We start from the raw sequence: 16,251 nt of genomic DNA on the forward strand, positions 1-16,251 counted from the left end.
TCAGCGGCTTTCGATACCATCGACCATGGTATCATTCTGCGCCGGCTGGAGGGGTTGGGGGTGGGAGGCACTGTTCTCCAGTGGTTCTCCTCCTACCTCTCCGGTCGATCGCAGTCGGTGTTAGTGGGGGGGGTCAGAGGTCGACCTCTAGGTCTCTCCCTTGTGGGGTACCTCAGGGGTCGGTCCTTTCCCCCTGCTATTTAATATCTACATGAAACCGCTGGGTGAGATCATCCAAGGGCATGGGGTGAGGTATCCTCAATATGTGGATGATACCCAGTTGTACATCTCCACCCCATGTCCAGTCAACGAAGCAGTGGAAGTGATGTGCCAATGCCTGGAGGCTGTTGGGGTCTGGATGGGTGTCAACAAGCTCAAACTCAATCCTGAGAAGACGGAGTGGCTGTGGGTTTTGCCTCCCAAGGACAATTCCATCTGTCCGTCCTTTACCCTGGGGGGTGTTCTGTCTGGGACACTCCGGAAGCTATGACCAACCCAAAAAGATAAGCCAGACACACCGGTTGAATCCAAACACAGTTTTATAATGGTAAAGAGAAAAGAAGTCAACAGAAAATGTCCTTACAGATCAGGAAAACACTGGAACTCCAAATAGATACACGAAGGCAATTGTTCATACAGAAACACAGGATCCTTAATGCCAGACGAGGCTGTTGAGCCAACAGACACACACACCTCCCACCAGTCTTCAAGACTGCTGGGCCATGAGCCAGGAACAAAAACGCTGAGAGAAAATGCAGATAACACCAACTCCCCTTGGATAACACTCCACGCTGCCGAAATGGTTCTCATGCCTTATAAACCCTTCCCTGCTAATGAGGACCACACCCAACCCCCTGATAATATCTACGCAGTTGATTTCTCCTTTGAGCTATGCGTCTCTGCCGCATACTAATGATAGCTTGTGCGTCATCATCCAGGGACTCCAGAGAATCACAGCTACTTACTTGAGATAGCCCTTCCCAAGGGCTCCCAGGCCTTGCATCACCTTCACTTTCGTGACTGCTGTCTGCACTGTCTGACTGCAAAGAACTCTCCTCTCCGCTCTCAGCATCCCCCGGGCATGGAGCCAGCAGAGACGCAGCTGGTCTTTGATCTGGCTCAGGCTGAACCACAACGGGGGGGGGGAATTACTGACCCCCTCAGAGAGGGTTCGCAACTTGGGCGTCCTCCTCGATCCACAGCTAACATTGGAACACCATCACTTCCGGTTTGGTGGAGATCGCGGCGGGACGTGTCTGGCAGGGCTCTGCCAGGCGTTCCCTTCTACCCCCTCCGAAGGTCGTATCTGCGATCGGATCGGGCCCGGATGGCCCGATCCATGAACAGGGGGCTCCCCTCTGCCCGAGGACCCGTCGCCAGGACTCCGGAGGCAGCGGTTCGCTCCGCAGCTTCGGAGACGGGAGAACCGCTCCTCTTCGCTTAAGAGGACCGGCCAGCGCTTTCTCCCCTCACTCAGCGGGAAGAAGAAAAAACCCAAGAAGTGAAAGTACAAAATATCTTTATTGAAAAAGAATACAGCAGAAAACCTAAGGTAAAAACTTCCATTCTGTTCCGTGTTTAAACCAGAAGATCGTGAAAGTTCTAAGTAAAAGTTTTTTTCTTCAGGACGAAAGTGAAAGTTTTTTCCCTGATTGAATACATCCGCTAACAACAGCCGGACCTAACTTTTTCCACTTTTACTTTTCCATCTTGAACGTGAACTTTGGAAGCAATAAAACAATTCTTTGACTTTATGGTTTAACAAAAGAGCTTAAATTTGACATGACTATTTAAAAAATTTCAACTGCTAAAGGAAATTTTTAGAGATGATTAGAATTTGCTTTTGATAGACTTTTAAAATCATAATGTTCTGGGTTTAATTTTTGAAGCGGAGGAACACAGTCTTGCTGCCTTTTCTTTCTTGTTGCTTTTTTTCATAATATGAAATAACTTAATAATTGTGAACTAAATGAAATCTACAAGAGATTGAACCTACTTCTTTTTTGGATTACCTATTGCTGGATTAATTTATTTGGATTACTTGCTGACCCTTTTGGATTACTTGCTGACTCCTTTCTTTGTTTAACATCTGTCCTGCTGCACGGAATTTAACTTAACTCCATCTTGGGATTTGTTTCTCTGTTCCTGCTTTGAATTTGGAAAATAAACTGACTTCATTTTGAACACAAGCAAGCCTTTGATTTGTTTTACTCTTTGAATTTTGAATTAAAATCAAATACAACTTCACCCTTTGAGACTTGGATTTTGATCTTTACTCTCTAGCAAAACCACAGGATTTACAAGAAGAACTCAAGTATACAATATTGTTATTGTCTTTTTGAATAATTATTTGTTTTCCTTCCTGACTTTCTGTTTTATTCCTGGGTATTTTTATTATTAGAAGAAGTTTAGTTTGAATTATATGCATTGTTAATAACCCTTGGGTTCCTGCTCTATTTTAAATAGTTGAATTAAAATATTACCCCTTTATTTTTCCTCTTTTGAACAACTCTTTTCACTTTATTTTTCTTTCCTCCTCCCTTTTTCCTTTCCTCTTCCCAAGGTCTCTTCTTCAATGCTTTTCTTCTTGTTTTTTTTTACTTACAGCTGATATTCCTTCCTTTCTTTTTATTTCTTGTTTCTTTCTTACTTGTAAAGGTTAATACCTGTTCTTTTTTCCTGTGGCATCAAATAGCAAGGTTTTTTTCCTTCTTTCTTTGAATCTTGTTATTAATTGAATTGCTATTGAATTGGTACAGCTATATTATAAGGGAATTTCTCTTTTTAACAAAATACACTGAACAGATTTGGAATTTATAGTAATTTTTTTCTTTTTTACTATATATAAATTGAAATCAATTTAAAAAATTTGGAACAGTGGATTCTAATTTGATAATGTCCCATACTTCAACCCTTGTTAAAACAGCAAAAAAACAAACCACACCAACCACTCTTTCTCCACAAGTCTCACCGCATTCTTCCCCCTCGCATCAGGTGTTGACCATGTCTACTAAAGATAAAGACAAAGACAAAACAATGCAGTCCAACCTTGCAACTATACACGAGACTTTAAATACCTTGAAGGATTTTATGGTTAAATCACAAGAAGACGCCACCCAACAAAGAGAGGCAATAAAGGAGGAGGCAACACAACAAAGAGAAGCCATAAAGGAGGAGGCAACACAGCAAAGAGAAGCCATCAAAGCTGACTTGGCAGAATTTAAAGTGGAGATGGCCCAAATGAAAGCTGATATGGGCGAGATGAAAGACCAGATAAAGCAGATCCAACAAACTCTTCAAGAAAGTGATGACCGAGTTAAAAAAGTTGAAGAGCAATCTGATAAAAATGAGAAAAGAATGGACTATCTCGAAGGGAGAGCTGATGAGAGATACAAAAGATATGATGAATCTATCATCCAGCTGGAGATGCAACGAGCTTCATACGGACTTCGATTTCAGAATATAAAAGAGGAAAAAGATGAAGACTTAAAAACGACTATGGCGGAAATTATTGGAGGTATACTCCAGGAGGACCCCATGGCCTTACTGAAAGAAATCGATGAAGTATACCGAATCTCGAATAGCTATATCCGCCGACACAACCTTCCAAGAGAGATACATATTAAGTTTACAAGAAAAGCGTTGCGAGATGAGATACTTCACTATTCAAGAAACTCCCCGCCTCAACAACATGGAGTAGAAATAAAGATATTAAAACAAGTTCCAAGAAGTGTCAGAGAAAACAGAAGAGATTATCACTTTTTAACTAAAATCTTGATCAAAGAAAATATCACTTACCGTTGGCTTATTCCACAAGGACTTTCTCTGACATGGCGTTCTACAAGATACAAACTGGAAAACGTAGATCAAGCCATGTACTTTCTTGAAAGTAGTGGCATTGGCCGCTTCGACCATACGAGTAAGCAACAAGTGGTCCATATACAACCAGCCCAACAGCAACCAGGGGAAAAATTACCAACCCAGCAAGAAGATCTGGGGGCTACTGCTCAAGTAATAGAGCAGGACCAAGGCTCTAGAAGAGTTCAACCCCAGCGAGAAACCAAAAAACCTATTAAATGACAACAAATAGAGACTTAAAAATCTTTTCCGTAAATGTCAATGGACTTAACGAACCAAGAAAAAGGAAGCAAATCTTTTCCAAAATCAGAAACCAAAATGCTCAGATTGCAATATTACAAGAAGTTCATATCAAAAAAGATAATCAAAAATTACTGTTGAATCCCAAAATTGGCAAAATGTATGCTGCATTAGCAGATCAAAAAAAAAGAGGTGTAGTGATGTATGTTAAAAATGCTATAAATTCCAAACAAATATATAACGATAAAGAGGGTAGGATATTGATTGTACAAGTTGATATTGAACCTAGACCTCTAGTGGTTGTTTCTATTTATGCTCCCAATGAAGATCAAATGACGTTTTATAAAAATTTACACCAAATAATAATAGACTTAGCTATTGACAATGTATTGATAATAGGTGACTTTAATGCTATCGCGAATAGACAATTAGACCATTCAGGAGGGGGAGGTAATAAAAAAAGAGGGAAAGGTAAAAAAACAAGAAGGAACTTGCTACCTAGTACTTTTCAAAAAATGAAAGCGGAACTATTACTAAGTGATATTTGGAGGGAAAGACACCCTCATAAAAGGCAATTTACCTTCTACTCCAACCCTCATAAAATTTGGACGAGAATTGATATGCTATGGGCACCAAAAATGGTTGCAGAACAAATAAGAGAGGTTGAGATAGATGTTAATACATGGGCTGATCACAACCCAATAGTGGTCTATATGACGATGAATAATAAACAGAACAACTGGCGGATGAATAGGTATATATTGAATGACAAGAAATACAAGGATTGGATTGAAAAGGAATTAAAAATATTCTTCGAAATTAATAAAACATCAGACACTACCCCACAGAACTTATGGGATACAGTTAAAGCGTATATAAGAGGCTTAACAATATCTTATACAGCAAAATACAACAAGGAAAAGAAATTAGAATATTTACAATTAACAAATGAACTAAAACAATTAGAATCTTTATCGCAGCAACATACTAAGAATAGAGATCTAAAGACAGAAATAAATGTAATTAAACATAAAATCAGAGTTATAGAACAAAATCAACTGACTGAAAAGATTAAAAGAGCAAAGCAACAATATTTTGAACATGCAAATAAACCCGGCAGGTGGCTAGCGTATAAACTTAGAAAACAGAGTCAATCAAAATTAATCCAAAAACTAGAAGACAAAGATGGTATAATAAAATATGATACAGAAGGTAAGGCAGACATTGTGTATAACTTTTATAAAGAGTTATATGCTAAAGACCATGTTATTGAAGATGAAGTTTTTAATTATTTAGAAACTTCAAATTTACCACAAATAACGGAAGATCAACAGGCCACCATGGATGGACCAATAACAATGGAGGAACTCCTAATAACAATTAAAAAACAGAAAAGTAACAAGGCCACAGGACCAGATGCCATACCTGCGGAATGGTATAAGATAGACAATGAAACAATAAGAAACCATATGTTAGAAACTTTTAATTTATGTAGACTTGAGGGGAAAATTCCTAAATCTTGGTCAGAATCACTGACAACCTTAATACATAAACAGGGTACAGAACCAGAAAAAATTAAAAACTATAGGCCTATTTCATTATTAAATGTAGACTATAAGATTTTTATTGCCATTTATGCAGAGAGACTTAAAAGAGTTATAAATGGAATAATACACCAAGACCAAAATGGGTTTCTTCCAGGGAGACAAATCAAAAACAATATTAGAACTGTAATAAATATACTAGAGTACTATGAACAACATCCAGACAAGACGGCATCTTTAATGTTTTTAGATGCTCAAAAGGCCTTTGACAATGTTAATTGGATATTTATAAAAATGCAATTAAACAAAATGAGATTTGGCCCAAAATTTGTTAATTTAATAGATACCATATATTCAAAACAAACAACGAATATAATACTGAATAATAGTCAATTACCAACACTTGACATAAATAAGGGAGTTCGCCAAGGATGTCCTATATCACCATTGCTATTTATTATGACTCTTGAAACTTTATTAATTAAAATAAGAGCAGACCCTAAAATAAAAGGTTTAACCGTAGGAGAAGAAACCTATAAACTCCAAGCCTTTGCAGATGATCTAATGTTTATAATTGAAGAACCGACTACAACAGTTCCTACCTTACTACAAACTATTGAACAATATGGAAACGTAGCAGGTTTAAAGATAAACAAAAACAAAACACACTATTTGACCAAAAATATGAATAATACACTAGAAAATAAATTAGAAAGTATTACTGGAATAAAGATTGCAAAAAAGGTAAAATATCTAGGAATAAATTTAACAGCGAAAACAATAACGTTAAAAAATGATAACTATATGAAATTACTAGCAGAAATTAAAAAAGATTTAGCAATGTGGAATAATTTGAAAATATCTTTTTTAGGAAGAATTGCAACAATTAAGATGAATATTTTACCTAAGGTTTTATTTCTTTTTCAGGTAATACCAATAAACCCAGGGGGAATTTTTTTGAAAACTTTAACAAACTTAATTAAAAAATTTATATGGCAAGGCAAAAAAGCAAGGATAAAAATGAATTGTTTAGAAGATATTAAAGAAAGAGGAGGATTTGGCCTTCCAAATTGGAAACTATACTATCAGGCCGCTGCATTAACATGGCTTAGAGATTGGATAATCTTAGATAATAAAAGAACACTTGACCTAGAAGGACATGATTTAATGCTTGGATGGCATGCATTTTTATGGTATGATAAGGATAAAAACCATTCATATTTTAAAAGGCATACACTAAGGAAATACTTACTAGAAGTATGGAAAGATATAAAGAAAAACCATTTTTTAAGTATCCCAGAATGGCTAGCTCCTTTAGAAGCAATAACACATCCAAAGTCTATAAAGGATAAGAAAATAACTTATAGATATAAAGAATTATTAAATGACCAGATGAAGCTTAAATCAAGAACTGAATTACAAGAAGAAGGGATAATAATAGATTGGTGGCACTACGCCCAGATCCGTTCTAGATATCAGAAGGATAAAACTCTCTATATTTTTAATAAAAGTAAGAACCCTTTAACTACTTTAATTACTACTAATTCAACAAAAATGATAGGGAAAATATATAAATTACTTATTGCTCATAAAAATATAGAGTTGACTCTAAAAGATACTATGATAAGATGGTGTAGAAATATTGGCAAGGAAATAGATATAGATACATGGGAGAAAGTGTGGATTGATAATTGGAAAATGACTAAATCAGTTTCCCTAAAAGAAAATCAAATTAAAATGTTTTATAGATGGCATCTCCCACCAAATAGGATAGCAAAAATGTTTCCCAAAACATCCCCAATATGTTGGAAATGTAAGAAGGACATAGGAACTTATTATCATCAATGGTGGACATGTGGTAAAGCAAAAATATATTGGAAGATGATTGAAAAAATATTAAAAGAAATAACAAAGCAAGATATAGATAACACCCCGGAATTTTACCTACTAGGTGTCACAAACCAGATTTACAAGAAAGAAATTCTCTATTTAATTATACATATATTAACCGCGGCTAGAATAATATATGCGCAAAATTGGAAAGGGGAGGAAATCCCCAAGGAAGAAGAGGTTATAGCTAAAATATTAGATTGCGCTGAAATGGACATGATGACAAGAAGACTAAACGATCAGGAGGATACTAAATTTTATGAAACATGGAACAATGTTTATAAATGGATAGATAAGAAAAAATAAGCTCGATTTTTAGTTGTTTCTTTTGTATTAGTTTTTACCTAGGTGATAATAATATTAATATTAGCTATGATTAGGATTTAGTAGTGTATGTATGTATAAGTATAAGTAATATATTAAGATTTTTGATGCACAATAGTTGAACCTAGTTAAATTGTTTGGATTGAATGTTTGACATTACTCTACTGTAGTAATTAGGATTATATTAAAGATATTTTTTGGTAATTATCTTATACTAACCCTACTTAACACTTATATTGAAATTAAGCTTTGTAAAATCTTAACTTAAACTTATTAACTTTTTTTTTTCTTCTATAATAGTTAACATATATTCAACTATGTATTCTTTTTCTACATTTGATTGTATACTTTCATAAGAAGCGGGGGAAATACACCCCCACTTTATGTTTATTGTTTGTATGTATTTGTTTGTTTTTTTATGAAAAATTATAAAAAAAATTATTAAAAAAAAACAAAAAACATTGGAACACCATCTTTCGGCTGTGGCGAGGAGGGCGTTTGCCCATGTTCGCCTGGTGCACCAGTTGCGGCCCTATTTGGACAGGGATTCATTGCTCATAGTCGCTCATGCCGTCATCACCTCGAGGTTCGATTACTGCAACGCTCTCTACATGGGGCTACCTTTGAAAAGTGTTCGGAAACTTCAGATCGTGCAGAATGCGGCCGCGAGAGCCATCGTGGGGCTTCCTAGATTCGCCCATGTTTCTACAACACTCTGTGACCTGCACTGGCTGCCGATCAGTTTCCGGTCACAATTCAAAGTGTTGGTAATGACCTTTAAATCCTTTCATGGCATTGGACCAGAATACCTCCGGTACCACCTTCTACCGTACGAATCCCAGCAGCCAATAAGGTCCCACAGAGTTGGCCTTCTCTGGGTCCTTTCGACGAAACAATGTCGTTTGGCAGGCCCCAAGGGAACAGCTTTCTCCGTGGCGGACCTGGCTCTCTGGAATCAACTCCCCCCCAGAGATTAGAACGGCCCCCACCCTCCTTGTCTTTTGCAAGTTACACAAGATCCACCTTTATCGCCAGGCATGGGGGAATTAAGACATCTCCGCCAGGCTTTCTTATATTTTATGTTTGGTATGTATGTGTTGTATGGTTTTCAAATTGTTGGGGGTTTTTAATATAATTTTATTATTAGATTTGTTCCATTATTATATTGTTTTTATTATTGTTGTGAGCTGCCCCAAATCTTCAGAGAGGGGCGGCATACCAATCTAATAAATTGAATTGAAAAAATTGAATTGATGGTTTCCACTCCACTCTAACCTTCCCCCCTCACTCTACTACATGCTTGCACTGTCTTGTAAATATATCTCTATGGTCAGGTCGCAATTAACTGACCAGTGTGTCAACTTTTGATAACTAAAAGGGGCAGGTACTCTGCAGACTATGTAAACCTCTACAGAGTAGGTGCCCCCCTGTTTGATCTTCGTTTGGCCTTGATGACCCTTCCTTTTTCACCTCCTTCTACCTCCTCCATTGTCCTCGGCTGAGGACACATGTGTGAGATGAAATCCCAACCCATCCTCACACATGGGACCATCCAGAAGTTCTTAAGAGTTCAGCTGGCTGCGAAGAGGGGAGGAGGAGGAGGGAGGCCGTCAGGAGGGGCCCCAGGGCCCATCCTTCCCAGCCTCCGGTAGAGGAGGAGGAGGGTCGCACGGAAGGAGGGGAGGGGAGGAGAGACTGGTGGGGGACGCCCCCTGGAGGAGGGAAAGGGAACCCTCTCAGCCCTAGAGAGGGAGGGAGACTTGTTGTGGGGGGGGGTCTGCAGAAGGGGGAGGGGAGGAAGAGGGGGGGAAAGCCAGACAGAAGCCCAACAGGTCCAGGAGATCGACTCTCTGCTGGATCGAAAGCGGCCTGAACAATGGGGGAGGGGGTGGGGGAACTTTCGAGACTGGAGGGAAGCTCATCTCCACACCTCCCCCTCTCTCTCTTCCATGTGGGGGAGGGGAGTATGGGGAGGGGGCACAAGGAGGACATCTAGGCTGACCCTCCAGGGGTCTGCCAGCCCTTCAACCCCCAACTTCCCTGGATCACCCCAACTTTTCTTATTGCCCCCCAAACTTCAGCCCAACTCCCAGCCTTCATCACACCCGTTTCCCCTCCCCCAAAAGACCCCCTGCAGCCCCCCAAGAGTCTCAAAGGGAGGGTGTCCAGTCCCCCGCACAAGGGGGGGCAGTTTGGGGGGAGGAACTCAAAGCCCCCCAGATCCTCCTCCCTCCTAGGTCCCCATAGAGCCGGGGGAGGTATGGGGGGTTCCTGGCCCCCTCCCCAAACTCAGGGTCTCCCCCAGAAGGGACCGAACCTCCCCTCCTGCCTGACCCCCAAAGCCTCAATGTTGAGATTCAGAAGAAAAACGTTTTGGAAAAAGCCAAAATGCCTCAGTTTCCCTCTTTCACTTTCGCTTCTCTTCCTCTTTCCCTGCTGCCCCCTCCGACCCAGACGCTGCGGGGGGGCGAGGGAGGGGCCCGGCTGCGACTCCCCCCTCGGCTACAATCGGGGAACGGGGGTCCCTCTCCATCCTCCTGCGGGGGGGGCATGTGGGGAGGAAGGGAAGGAGACCACGCAGAGATCGAGGCTGTCGGGGGCTCTGGAGACCCATAAGCTTTCTCCCCACCCCACTCCGCCCACCCCCTCCTTACCGGGGCTCTCCTTCCCCCCTCCGCTTCCGGGGATCCGGGCCAGCGCCCCCACCAGCAGCACCAGGGCGACCCCCACCAAAGCCATGGATGAGGCGACCCCACCAGCGCTCCACCGAGAGAGGAGAGAGACGCGGAGGCTCCCAACCCAAGAGGCGGAATCGGTGGGTCTCGATTGGGGGGAGGAGTTTTCCTCGAACTTCGGCATTGGGCGTGTCCAGGAGGAGCAGGAGCACCAATGGGAATTCTCCCTTCTGCAGCGTCATCGGTCTCCGGGTAGAGTCTCCCTTGACTTCGCCCGATACAGGAGATAGTCCGAAGCCGAGGGAGGAGGGGAGGGAGGGTGAGGGGGGAGGTTCTCAGTCTTGGGGGGGGGCTGCATTCTATGGGGCTCCTTCGTGCCGGCTCCATCCTCCTCCCCCACTCTCCCTTTCTCTGGGCGCCTGGAGGGGCGGACTGGATGCCCTTTGAGTTCCCCCAGTGCCCAGAGGGCGCCCAGGCTGGAGCTGCGGAGACTCCTGAAGGGCCGAGTGGATCCGGAGCTGGTAGGGTCCTTCTGGGCTCCCCCCACCCGCTCAGCCTGGAAGGAGGGAGCCCCCCGCAGCTGCCCCGGGTGACAAGGGGGGAGGCGCCGCCCCATGGATGGCTGTAACTTGAGGGTCAACCCCTCCCCCCACCCCGAAGGGAAGGGAGTCTACGGAGAGAAGCGGCATACAAATCCAATAAATGAATAATAAATGAGTTCGAGGAGGGCCTGAAGCCTCCCCCTCCTTGTCTTGGAGCAGTTTCAGCCTCTGCAGTAGCCCAGATGCCTCCTGGTGGTCTCCCATCCTCAGGCTGGCCAGGCAGATCTCTCTCAACCAGGGGAGGGCAGGGGGGGCTGGGCAGCTGCCAGCTGTTGAGGGCTGAGGATGAGACACCAAATCAGGCAGGGCTCAGAGCCCCAACCCTCTCCCGGCTGCATCAGGCAGACGTCCCACGGGGCCTGTGTCCTGAGATGCCTCAGTCCTTTCCTGGGAGGGGGGAGGGGACTGGAGGGGACAAATTTCGCCCTGGCCCAACACCCGCCTCAGCAGGACAGAACTGGGTCCCCACCTGCAGCTGAAGAAGGAGGCAGAGTCCGAACCTGCCCCACAATTGTGTGTCTGCACACACCCAGTCACACAAAATGGACCCCAGATCCAGAGACTCTGGTGGGATGCCCATCGCTCTTCTGATCAAAGCAGAACTTTCCATGTTTCCCCCTGCAAGATTTTGATTTTCTCTGAGTTCTCCCTGACAACCCCACTCCACACACACACACACACACACAGAGCAGCTCTTCTTTCTGCAAGCCCCAACAGCTGAAGAGGCTCTTGGGCTTCGCTTCCCCAGCCTGAAGCGTTGGGCTCCTCCGAAGCGGAACTGAGGAACTGGCCAGGATGCAGCAGGCAACAAGCCTGGATTCTTCATCAGGGCAGCTCAGTGACTCCCCTCCTCTGCCCCATGGCTGAGTCTCCAGGTGGGGCAGCCCCTTTGTCCTATGACCCACTGGAGTCCTTGACTTACAACAGTTCATTTAGTGACTGAAGTTTCAATGACACTGAAAAAACCATTTATTTTTTCTCTTAAGGAAGTCCACTCTGATGCCCCCCACACCCAATTGGTGCATTTGTGGTTGTCCCTTCTTCGGATTCCTGTAGGCTCTCTTGCAAGAGGAGGTGTTGCCAACTGGAGCCCAGATCTTCTCAGAGTTTCCAACAATTCCCACAATCACACACTGACCGATTCTTCCTGTGGGGGCCCCAAGAGTCCAAGTGAGGGAGGGGAGGGGGAAATTCCACCTCAGGGATCGAGGCCACTGGAGTCCTGCAGAACCAGTCTGGATCAGCTCTGGAGGGGGCCGGGCTCAGTTGGGGGGCTGCCTAGAGACATCTAGGGGTGCTAGAGAGAAGGAAGGGGTCTTCCACTCAAGACTGCACAATGGAGCCCCCTCTTCCCCCTCCCCCTGCAGAACTATCAAACATCTCATGCACCAGGAATGGCTTCAGATGGATTTCTTAAAGGTCATCTAGTCCAACCCCCTGCTTGAGCCTTCGCTATTTATACCATCAGGCAGGAGACTCTATACACCATTCGAAAGAGTCCCCAAAAAGGGGTGGGGGGCATTGGCTGACAAAATGGGGCAGGGCCCTCCAGTTGTGAGGAAGAGAAATGGCTCAAATGGCTGGGTGAACGTAGGGGGAGTCTCGGGTGCCCCCAATGGCTCCCCACAATTGCCGAGGGAGGACCGTCCCTGCTGGCCTTCTGCTCCTCAAAGGGGCCTTGAGGGGGAGCAGAGCACGGGGGTCCAGCCCCTCCCCCTCCCTGGATCTGCCCCCCTCCTCCCACATCAGTTCTGGCTTTGGACCCGAAGTAGCCGGGATGGTTGACCCAGAGGCAGCGAAGGGAGGGGCCTCCTGTGGGGGCAGGGAAGAGGAGGAAGAGGAGGAAGAAGCGAAGGATTCCAGGGTTTTCCTACATCTGAAGTTTCTTCTCTCACAGCAAAGCGAAGGGAAGGGAAGGGATTCGGAGGAAGAATAATGTAGATGAAGCTGCTGTGGGTTCAAAGCCAGGAGACACGAGGGGGCTTGACTGACAGGTCTGCCCAGCATCCCTGGGGACAGTCTACATGGTCTCCACCCCTCCCTCACAGGAAAGAAAGTGGGGAGGGGTCTGTTCTCAGCAAGAGAAGGTCCACGCTGCCCTTCTCCTCCTCCCCCCAACTTCCCACCTTCTGCCTCCATTTTTCAGAGTTTGCAAACAGGACAAAGAATCATCAGCGACCAAAGAAATGAAAATAAATCCTTGTGCATCGGAGAGCAGGTGTCAGCTGCCACAGTCAGAATTTAAGAGAAATAAAACTCAGAGTCCTTTTCAAGGTTCAAAAGTGAATTTATCATAAACCAGAACTGACAGCAGTCAAGGTGAAAGCAAAGACTGGAGAAAAAGGTGCGATACCTGCGTAGATCAAACCCCCTTTTGACCCCTCCCGCTCTGGAGATTGGCCAATCCCTAGTGTCCATGACCATCAGGTGGAGGCATCTTCCACCCACCTCCCATTTATGGAATGTAACTTCTAACGGTCTCCTTCAGGTCCCCTGGTTTCAAGGAAGAGGAAACTTATTCCACTTCACAGGGCCTCCTGCATCCTCCTCCCCCCCATTACCCAAGACCCCTCCCCTTAACTATTGGCAACCAAGCGTAGAAACGATGCAGAATTATAGCGAAGGTTGACAGCAGGATTAATTCACGAGTGCTGCAGGAAAAGAGAAGGGGAAGAAAATCAGAATATAAGGAGAAACTTTTACTGTAAATAACCTATTTTTCTTCCCTTTCAGCCCCCACAGGCAGAGAAAGACAGAGAGAGAATCCCCCCATTCCAGGGAGCAAAAGGCTGCGATTCTTCATGTGAACAAGGAAGATGGGGCTAAGATGGGGGGCAGCAAAGGGGGGAGCCTGGGGTCACAGGGCCAGAAATTGTGTGAACTGTCACAAGGAGAAGGGGGGAGGGTCAGGAGGAACAGCCGGTCAAGGGTCCAACTAACAAACCCAAAGGAGTCTGCAGGATCACCTGGGACCAGGGGGGGGGGCTAGGGGGGGTGAAGAGATATTGTCCAGGCAGGTTTTCTTTAAAGAAAGGAACAATTGAGAAATTAAAGAAAAATACCCATAATTTATAGGAGGGGCTGAGAAGAGGGAGGAAGAGGAGAAACTCACCTGCAGGTGGTTGGATGGGAATTGCTGGAAGGAGAAAAAGAGCCAATCAGGACCCTTCATGGGCTGGAGGACTCACAGCGACTCCTTCCCCTCCAATAACCCATAATAGGTTGCACATTCTCTCCATAATAGCCCCTCCAAGAACAGAGGTTCCCCAAAATACTTCTCCCCACAACCCCTCCCCACAACCTCTCCTCCAGCCCCAGAGACTCACCTTTCTTGGCCTTCAGGTAGGAGAAGAGCCCCACAGCCAGGAAGGCCACTCCTATCACAGCCCCCATAATCCCCGTCCAGATTTTGGCCCTGGCAGAGCGGGAGGAACGGGGCTCTGGGGAAGGAGAAGGAGCCTCACCTGAGCAGGAGGATCGGGCCCACCTTCCCCCAGGAGGGTCCATTCTGGCTCCCACCACCACAGAGAGGGTCTCTCCCCCTTCTCAGGGCAGGACAGGTTCCAGGAGGGGTGGGAGCGGAGGGACTTACCCCACTGGACGGTGATGGGGGCCTCCAGGCTGGCGTGCTCCACCTTGCAAGTGTAGATGTCCCCCCGCTGGGGCTGGGTCTCCAGCATCACGTGGAGCTGGTAGGTCCAGTCTCCGTTCTGGAGCACCTCCCCAAAGGCCACGCCCTCCTTCTCCGGCTGGCCGTTCTTCAGCCACTGGACCTCGATCTCCATGGGGTAAAAGCCGGTCATTATGCAGAGGAGGATGGTGTTGGGGGAAGTTGGGTCCATCTTGGTGGGGGAGATGGTGACGGTGGGCTTGGCTGGAGGGAGGGAGGAGAAGGAGGCACATGAGAGACACAGGAGGGCCCAGAACAGAAGACCCAGTGGGTTGGTTCAGGCCAAGATCCCTTTTCACGCCTGAAAAAAGTATTTTGTGTTTTGAGTCATCTTCCAAGGTAGATTGAAGCAAGAAATGAAAAGGGGGGTAATAATAATAATAATAATAATAATAATAATAATAATAATAATAATAATAATTTATTAGATTTGTATGCCGTCCCTCTCCGAAGACCCTCTCCTAAATCCTTTGTGATTGGGATCAGTTGCAGTCCCCAAAAAAGAATTCCCGAAAGAGGCAAGTCTGACAGGGATAAATGCTGGAAACGCCCAGAGGTGGAAGGAACCTTCTGCCAGATGTGGTGGACGTGGAAAGAAATAACGCAGGAGACGGAAAGGACAGACGTAGCACGAGTCGGAGGATTCCTGGGATCTTGTTGAAAATGAAACCACACTTTTAATTTTGGTGTATTACCACAACATTTGTTCATTTGTTTAGTAAATTTATCTATTTATTAAATTCATTTGCGAAAGTGACCACGACTGACCCAAAGCCTTACAAACACTCTCTGAACTGTGACTGTCAGATGCTCTTCAGGAGTCCAGGAGAATCTCCAGAATTGCCAACTGGGTCTCTGGGACAATGCAACTCCACCCAGAAGGAAGTTGGTTGAAGTCCCCCCATGTTGTTGCCCCATGGACCCAAAGCCCTTTGGTCTTGCCAGGGTCCAGCAGAAGCCTCTGATCCCCCATTGATCCCTCCACAGCCTCAGCATCACCTGTGTCCCCAGAGGTGGAGACGTAAACTGATGACATCAGCATACGGAGGAGACCTCCAGCCCTGATGATGGACGGCCTCACCCAGCGGCTTCCCGCAGAGGTTGTGGAGGGGAGGGGAGAGGGCGGAGCCATGAAGATGACCAACCAAGATGGCAGAAAGAAAGGAAGAAGGAGCGAGAAGGGAAGGGAAGGGAAGAGAGAAGGGATCCAGAGGGGATCTTTTGGGGAAAGGGAAAGTGAGGGTAGTTGGAGGCTCAGGAGATCACGTGGGTCCCAGGATCTCAGCAGAGCCTTGCAGGGGATCCCTCTTGATCTCCTTCAGCAATTGGATGGATCAATGGGGGGGGGGGGGTTAGTGTGGATGAGCCCCCAAGAGGGTCCACAATTGACCCATTCCAGCCCAGAGTCCTTTGAGAACCATTTTGTTTCCTCTTGAGAGATTTTCTGA

General features: G+C 45.1%; 2 protein-coding genes across 2 annotated transcripts in view; both read right to left on the reverse strand.

Annotated features, from left to right (window-relative positions):
* The window catches only part of LOC139155611 (DLA class II histocompatibility antigen, DR-1 beta chain-like), a 39,929-nt gene extending 29,281 nt beyond the window's left edge, over positions 1 to 10,648 (reverse strand). Inside the window, exon 1 of the mRNA XM_070730812.1 lies at positions 10,511 to 10,648. Coding sequence (XP_070586913.1) covers positions 10,511 to 10,595 — 85 coding nt within the window. The 5' untranslated portion in view covers positions 10,596 to 10,648. The remainder of the gene's footprint in view (positions 1 to 10,510) is intronic.
* A 2,751-nt stretch (positions 10,649 to 13,399) lies between these two features.
* Positions 13,400 to 15,114, reverse strand: LOC139155606 (rano class II histocompatibility antigen, A beta chain-like). The gene is made up of 4 exons (XM_070730806.1): positions 14,726 to 15,114; positions 14,460 to 14,573; positions 14,246 to 14,269; positions 13,400 to 13,784 (listed from the first exon to the last, which is right to left on the reverse strand). Exons 1-4 carry the CDS (start codon positions 14,973 to 14,975, stop codon positions 13,771 to 13,773), a joined length of 402 nt encoding a protein of 133 aa, XP_070586907.1. The 5' UTR covers positions 14,976 to 15,114; the 3' UTR covers positions 13,400 to 13,770.
* Positions 15,115 to 16,251: the final 1,137 nt, after the last annotated feature.

Source organism: Erythrolamprus reginae, unplaced genomic scaffold (assembly GCF_031021105.1).
Source record: "Erythrolamprus reginae isolate rEryReg1 unplaced genomic scaffold, rEryReg1.hap1 H_33, whole genome shotgun sequence".
NCBI classification, from domain to species: Eukaryota; Metazoa; Chordata; class Lepidosauria; order Squamata; family Dipsadidae; genus Erythrolamprus; species Erythrolamprus reginae.